Source organism: Plectrocnemia conspersa, unplaced genomic scaffold (assembly GCF_051122295.1).
Source record: "Plectrocnemia conspersa isolate PC_06_02 unplaced genomic scaffold, ASM5112229v1 ptg000011l, whole genome shotgun sequence".
Taxonomy (NCBI): domain Eukaryota; kingdom Metazoa; phylum Arthropoda; class Insecta; order Trichoptera; family Polycentropodidae; genus Plectrocnemia; species Plectrocnemia conspersa.
The window spans coordinates 8,869,225-8,877,415 of NW_028277175.1; the positions used below are offsets into that span (position 1 = coordinate 8,869,225).

General features: G+C 33.9%; 1 protein-coding gene across 1 annotated transcript; it reads left to right on the forward strand.

Moving 5' to 3' along the window:
* The first annotated feature begins 3,933 nt into the window (after positions 1-3,933).
* Positions 3,934-7,502, forward strand: LOC148229372 (enhancer of split mbeta protein-like). Its single transcript, XM_088197767.1, has one exon. The coding sequence runs from the start codon at positions 6,649-6,651 to the stop codon at positions 7,291-7,293; it is 645 nt and encodes a 214-aa protein (XP_088053893.1). The 5' UTR covers positions 3,934-6,648; the 3' UTR covers positions 7,294-7,502.
* Positions 7,503-8,191: the final 689 nt, after the last annotated feature.

An 8,191-nucleotide genomic window follows, 5' to 3' on the forward strand; every position in this document is an offset into this window, starting at 1 on the left:
GGTACTTGGATAGATTTAATGCAGGAAAAATCTGATAATGTTAAATATAATCATCAATTGTTATAATTGAATGCTATTTTTAGATCATAAATATTCAATTTTAATTATTATTATAAATAAATTGATATTATGTATTATTTAGTTATACGAAACAACTTGGTATACGTGGGTAGAATTTATGCTTCTAGTTTTTAAAATATTTTTGGTTCACCTTTCGCCTACGATGTGTATTATGATTAGCAAAATTTTGATCTTAATTATTTTTTTATAAATATATACAATATAAAATAGAAATATTATATAACAAGACAATCACTCACTTGCAGATAAATATTATAGTTAACACTTTACATGACGCTAAAAATTTAAGTATTCATTTTATATAATGTGGGCCATGCACTTTTTTAATATGTCAAGATGCTTAGTGATTTTTTCTAGCCGCATGTTATCAGAAAATAACATAACATTTGTCCATGATCTAAATATTTTTCTCGTATTTTTTTTACATCAAAGCACACACTGATAATTCGCATATGTAGCAAATCGAGCAAATATTGCGCGAAATAAATATTGATATGAACCAATAATAATCTATATTAATTGCCAGTGTTCAACCTTCTGGGTTGCGTCATAGGTTGTTAAACTTATGCGGCGGGGCAGCCTCCGTCGGCGAGATTGAGAGCCGCTGACTCAGGCTTTCCGACAAATCGCGCGATGAATCATCGCGTGCGCGATGTGTCATTTGTCCGCGCGATGTTTATCCACATGCGCGAGCGCACATCTGTGTATGCGCAAGTAATTATGCGCCGACACGACACATCGACTGCTACTGTGGCGGCGGTAGTTAAAAAGATCGGCGAGACTAATTACAGGCAAATTGACACCGAATGCTAAATTATTCCTTAGAGAATAAATTGGACAACAAAGAGGAACAATCTGTCAGTCACTGAGTCGAAAAAGGACACTCAATTGATTTGGACACAATGTTAGAAGAGAAGACTTGTTGAAACGTCGAGGGATACAGAGGAAGAAGAATATGTTGATGAGATGGACGGGCCTTATCAAGTCTTCACGTCAAGCATTAAACTGCTGAACGAGAGATATCATGATGGATACATCAGTATATGCACATTTATACATATATTTTTTACAATGAAGCAATTTATACACTCAGTGGCATACATCGAATCTAACACATATTACCAATTACATTATATATGTATATAATAAATCCAATAATAGTTCGCAAGATAGAGGTGAAATATAAGCACTTATATTAGTGTTACATATTATATTCTTGCATTGTTAGATCATCTCTCTTCGTATGAGTTTTGATCAGCATACTTATTTTTAGACTATAAGACGACGCGATGACCCCTTTTTTTGATGTTGTAGAGTACGCCCGGGATAAGGATGCCGGTTTGTTATTGTGTGCGTGTACATGTATATGAGAGGGAGAAGCGATGTAGCGTGTACTCTTTTAAGGACAGTCGCTGATTCGTCAACGCTGGTATTCGTCATTAAAGTGCAGTGTGGCACAGAAGTTCGATCTTCTCTAGGGATTTATTTAAAATAATTTTGTATTGATATTGGTTTAACCCAAATATGCCCACTATCACTAAACTCGTGCCACTGTTTTTTATTAATAAATTAAATTTTAAGAGAACAAAATTTCTTGGGCATATCTGGGTTAATTGATATTAAGGCTTCAAATATAAACTGTAAGTTATTCGTGCTCTTACCTGTGGATTAAAATATTTTAATTATTTTTTTATTAATCCGTACGTTGTTGGTTTTTTTACACTGTTCTCTGTAAGGCTTAAAAAAGTTAATATTCTTATCGTTGCGCCAATGATAATTTTTTAATTTATTCAATGGATTCTAATGATTTAATAGAGTCGTCGAGCCATTTAACAATCTGCGAATAATTTCTTTCCCCATTTTATATCGTTTTGCTTTTGAAGAATAGCTAAAGAGTTCATTATTTTTTTGACTAGTGAAAGATTTTGAATTTTGCAAATATTTAATTAATGACATCAATGTCTGGTTTCTTCGATTATATAATATATTTTTAATTATCCGTTGAAATTTCCAACTTAGCTCAGATGTATGTATGTTAAATAAACATATATTTTCTTTTAAAATAAAAAAATTAAATATTCTGAACGAAATTGTTTTGAGCCACACCGCGACCGGAATCCTTATCCCGAGCGTACTCTAACTACTAATTAGCACAATTATATAAATATGGGAATCTCCTTTGTTCGGGAGCATTCCGTCACTATAAATATCGATCTTCACCCAGTCACAGATATTATGTAGAAATAACAATTATTTTATAATGTATTCATCAATAAATCTAGAAGCTGGAAAACTGAAACGTTTAATAGAAAACATCATCCTTATAACCTTCTGCGATGAATACAAAAGAACATAGAATTGGTGGCCCTGTTGAGCCCTACAATTTATAACAGTAGCTATACTATTAGAAGCTAAGCTATAGCAATTAGATATTTTTTGTTTGTACGATTATGTATGTCACACAATTTTCTGCCTATGTAAAAACTGATTTCAATGATGTTTTATAATAATCTCTGAAGTTTTTCTGAGTGAAAGTAACGCTATAATCACCTAAAGTCTAGGGGGCGAAGATTGACTTCCATCGCCAGCGACTAGCTTGTAATAAACCGTACATATATAAATAGTTATATTCAATACGATCATATAAAATATATAGTAACTATTAACCGCTTGAATGCCAGTCATTTGTTTATATGTTTTTTAAAACAAGTTAACGAATGATTTACAATTTATATTTATTTAATTATTAAAGATACTAGCTTCACTTATAAATAAATAAAGTATTTTATATTTATTTTTAGAAAGAGATACTGACCCGTGAAGAGACATAACAGGTGACTCACTAAAAGTCACTGGCATTTAAACAGTTAAATTTATTTGGCTTGAATTTGCTTTTATACAGGGACGTCATTTGAGGGAACAGAAAGACATTCGTCCCTCCCTTAAATTTAGTCATAAAAATACATGGCATTTAATGAAATACTATAAATTTTAATGTAATCGAAATATTAAAAAATCACTGACTGGCCAATATCTGCCCCCCCCCCTCCACTACCTAAAAAAAAGCTGAAATAATGATTCTGAACCATACATTTTCAGCATATCCCTCAAAGAAAATCTAAAAAAACAGTTTCGAATCTATCCGAATTTAAAAAAAATATATTTCACTGAAATCATATATTAATCATATATTAAATCATATATTTTCACCGGTATATATATATATGTTTACCAGTGAAAATATAACTGATCTGGCAGGTGCTAGTAAAATTATATGATTTCAACTTTTCCACACGTAGTAAAATATACATTTACATACTTAACATTATTTATTTACATACGATGTATTTTTCGGTGAGGTTGTATTTTCACTAGTGAAATACAAATACATATAAATAATCTACACGAATTAATCAAACCCAACTTGACCTAATGAAAGTCTGAAACCTAACTATAGTTTTAGTCCAATATATAAAATAGGCCAACACAACTCTCAGTAAAAGTACAGTTAGACATATTATTCCATAGTTGGTCTGCGCTTCTATATTAAACAATGTTTTAAAAATATGATAGCTATCCTTACCGATATTACTACGGACTGATATGAAAGTATTAATCAAAATATATTCAAATCGAATTTTGGTCAATAGGAGGGCGCAAAAACAATTATCACTTCTCAGAAGTTAAAAATTCACGTCAAAAGCAATAAAATCGTGTCGGCGCCATCGCAGTGGGAACGCTCGGTAACGAGCGTTCCCACTGCGACGGCGACGGCACGATTTTATTGCTTTTGACGTGGATTTTTGACTTCTGAGAAGGGATAATTGTTTTTTGCGCTCTCCTATTGGTCAAAATTCGATTTAGATGTGCTTCATTCGATTTTCAGTATTGTTATATTGTTATAAAAAGTCTTAATATTAACGTTTGATAACCGAGCGCTCCCACTGCGACGGCGACAGCACGATTTTATTGCTTTTGACGTGGATTTTTGCTTTCTAAGAAGGTATAATTGTTTTTTGCGCTCTTCTATTAATCAAAATTCTGTTTAAGTGTGCTTCATTTGATTATAAATATTGTAATACGAACGCTAAATAACTTAGCGTTTCCGAATTTTATATTCCGAGCGAATTTGAAACAGAGATCTTCTTGAATTTACCAAAAAAATTATGGAATTTAATGAAATACTATAAATCTTAATGAAATACACATATTAAAAAACGACCACTGACTGGCCAGATTTTGCCCCTCCTGAAATGACGGCCCTGCTTTTATATGTATAAAATAATTAACAATGAATATTTTGAATGAAATATAATATTCTTGACAACCAACTAAAATGTGAGTTTAATTATTTAAATGGTAATAAGATATGATTTAAAAAAAAATACGACTTAAAAGTTTGATATATTTATTTTTTTTACAATATGAAATTTTGCATTTCTTTTTGATTCCAATTCTTTTTTATTTCTACCGTCTCCTCTTGTAATATATTTTTGTGTGTAGAAGCAAATTATTGCTTGTTACGTCATCACTATCACATAATTGCGCAAAGAGACGTTTTACCTTTGATTGTGTTTATTGTTTTATTACACATTCATTAGAATGCGTAATTTCTACCAAGTTTAATTTTATTATCATATGAATCAGCGGGCGCGTGTCAGATGTCTTAATAAAAGGACAATATAAATAATATCCAATATTTTTTCTTAAATCGTTGAACCTCAATCAGCCCCTTGAAATATATTACCCTCTTTCAAAAGTTATTTTACTCGCAGGGGGTCTATATAAATCCCATTGTGTATATATTATATAAAACCCAATGTAATAGGAAAAATAGTAATAAACTACAATTTCTTTATTAAACATAATTTATAGAAGATTCATTGACTTATGTGTTTAGTATAAACTATTTTTAAGAGAAATATAGAATTGCACAAAAATTTAAACTTGATTCTTTGCACTATAAATTGAATTAAGATTCTAAATATTTCATTTATTTTTTTTAACCAAATTCTGCTATATTCTATATTCCCAATCCTACCCCCCCCCCCACCTTAAATGACGTCCTTGGCCAGTGTGTACAAGTTTTACATGTATAGTGCAAAGTTTTCAAGTGGAAAGTATCAAATTTATAGTGGAAATTTATTCGCACTTTTTTTTAATTACGTTGATGTATAATATATATTAGAATTAGGGCAGGAGCTAGTTATTATTTACTACTATGCTTCTATATTTGGTATCGTTGACATGTATTTTTTTATATTATTTTAAACTATTATATATTTTAATGAATAAATGCGTTCATGAAACTTTGAGTCCTTTATAAAATTAATTTAACTAACAATTAACATTTTGTCATATAGTTATGGGTTATTCTCTGTTTAAAATAGTGTATCTGATTTAACCCACCAGGTTTTAAATTTTACATCATATATTAATTTATAACAGTGTAAAACGAAATAATTAATTAACTCATTATTTTCGATTTCTTGACTTAGATCACTTTCATAACTATGGGCTCATATATCTTTCGTGTGAGCAACGAAAAGCAAATTTAACCAACAAATCACAGCACATGAAGTGATTTTAATTTGAAATTAATTTGTAAACCTTTAAACGCCAGATGATTAGGAATTTGTGCATAAAAATGTCTAATCTACTTTTATACGATAATATATTTTGAAACTTTTTAGTAATATTTTTTTTATTATATAATCAACAAGGTTATGAAAAAATATTTTTTTATCAAAAAGTAAGAATTTTATATGATCACTTTTTGTAATTAGTGAATTATTTACAGTGGCCGTAATATCAAAATTATCATTTAAATATCATATAGTTGGTATTTTTATTCTTGATTGTTAATTTGTTTAATCTCATCCATTCACTAATATGGATCAGATCACTCTACATGTCTCTTTGATTGTTTTAGAGTTATATATTAGTAATGTATCATCAGCATAGTGTTGAATCCTTATGTATAGATTAAATAATATAGGTCCCAAAATAGAATCATGTGGAATTCCACATTAAATTAACATTTTGTATTTATGGGCTATTCTCGCCTAAATAAAATAAATCAAATCAGGTGAGTGACACTGTATCGTATACCTTATAATTTGATAGAGAAGACATTCATAGATAACCGATCGGCGACGGTCCAACGCCAAATCGGAGTAATTAAAAGGTAAATAGCATTCGGCGCAATAACAACAACAACGGAGGCGTGCGCGGCACGAGCCGTTCGGTTTCCTCGGCCGGAGAGGCGCTCTCGCGGTCGTACGCCACGGAAATTCCTAAGCGTTACATAAGCGCCGGTAGCGGCTCGCGTGCCCGTCGCCCGCCGCTCCGCTCCACTCCGCGCCGCGCCTCGCCCAGCGCCCGGGCAGCTGCGCGCACAGGTGGCCCGCGTCGGTGGGAACTCCGCACCGACGGCCTTTCCCACGGTCTCTCCGGCTATATAAGGCCCCCACTCTGCGCTCGGACCTCATTCCGCTCTGGAACTTGGCGCAGTGCGCACACGCTACTCGCTCGCTCACCCCGTACACTGACAGACGTCAAACCGCGATGTCTTACGAGATCGCTTACGCCCAACAAAACACGACGTTCGCTACGGAAGACGGACGTCCCGTCTCCAGAACGCACCAATACCGCAAAGTTATGAAGCCGATGCTGGAGCGCAAGAGGCGCGCTCGCATCAACCGCTGCTTAGACGAACTCAAGGAACTGATGGTCGCCGCTCTGCAAGCCGAAGGCGAAAACGTCGCCAAGTTAGAAAAGGCAGACATCCTGGAACTCACCGTGAACCATCTCCACTCTCTGCGCCGCAAGCGCAAGCTTTCGCCCGCTGCGACTTTGGGTGCCGATCGGTTCAGAGCCGGATTCACTCACGCCGCTGCTGAAGTGTCGCGCTGTTTGGCGCAGACCCCCGGAGTCGACGTCGATCTCGGAACCAGACTCATGACTCACCTCGGCCACAGATTGAACGACATGGACAGAGCTGCAGCCGAAGTCGAACTAAGCCCGTGCTCCTCCCCGTCTCTGTCGACCGCCTCGCCGCCTTCTCCGTCGCCGACTCACTGCTACGCACTACCCTTGACTCCGGCTTGCTCGCCGGAACCTCCAGCGTCTCCTCAACCGCTGGACTGCAGAACGACTGCCGGACTCATGCGTTTCGCCACCAAACAAGAATCAGTCTGGCGCCCGTGGTAAAATATTAAAAAAATCACCACACGTCTTCCCTCAAATACGGTCGTTAAGCTTTAATAGAATAAGGATATGTGATAATAGATATATTTTTATTATGTTTGTGCGATTTTTTAACTCGCCTGTTATGTTAAGCGTTCTGTGATAATGAATGATAAAACAAGAGAGAAAAGATATAAATATGAAAAATAAAACCATTTTATATATACCATAAATATTTGTTTACTTTTCAAACACACACATCAACCTTTCGCATACGTGCCTGTAAGCACGCGTTCTATGATATTTTTTCGCTAATTTTATCGCATTAATTAAATGTAATTGACGCGTGCGACTTTACGAGAAAACATGACGCATGTTTTTCGATTATCGTCGAGGTTATCAAATAAGAATCGGTAAGAACGTCTGAGTTCAGATAACAGAGTAAACATAATTTTTTACACGTTTTCAAGAGTTCCGCACTAAGTACTGCCCTCCGTTGGCGATAAGAAGAAATACAGCATTAATATTTTGTGGAATTAAATTATTCTGCCATCTATTGGCACGAATATTAAAGCTTTATTTTATATAATTTTAAATGCTTTATCTATTGATACAAAATATAATTTTACAGAACGCATAATAATAAAATGGATTGAAACTTTGCTAAATTGTTTTTATATTGAATACTATAAAAAATAGTTTAAGACTTGGATAAACAATAAAATATTGAAAAAATAGGGAAATAAATGAAAGTATAAATTTGGAGAATTTTTTGAAATCAACTATAAATTGTAGTTTCTTTAAATTCTACCTCCATTTATTCTACTACAGTGTCAAATATCTCATACAAGCGCAGATAATTTTTGTCGATATTAACTATATCATCTTCCTTACGTCTTTTTTATAGTGATTCGATAGCTTT

Bases quoted from the DNA above. Each gene is read 5' to 3' on its own strand.
- LOC148229372 (XM_088197767.1), top strand. From the start codon at position 6,649: ATGTCTTACGAGATCGCTTACGCCCAACAAAACACGACGTTCGCTACG.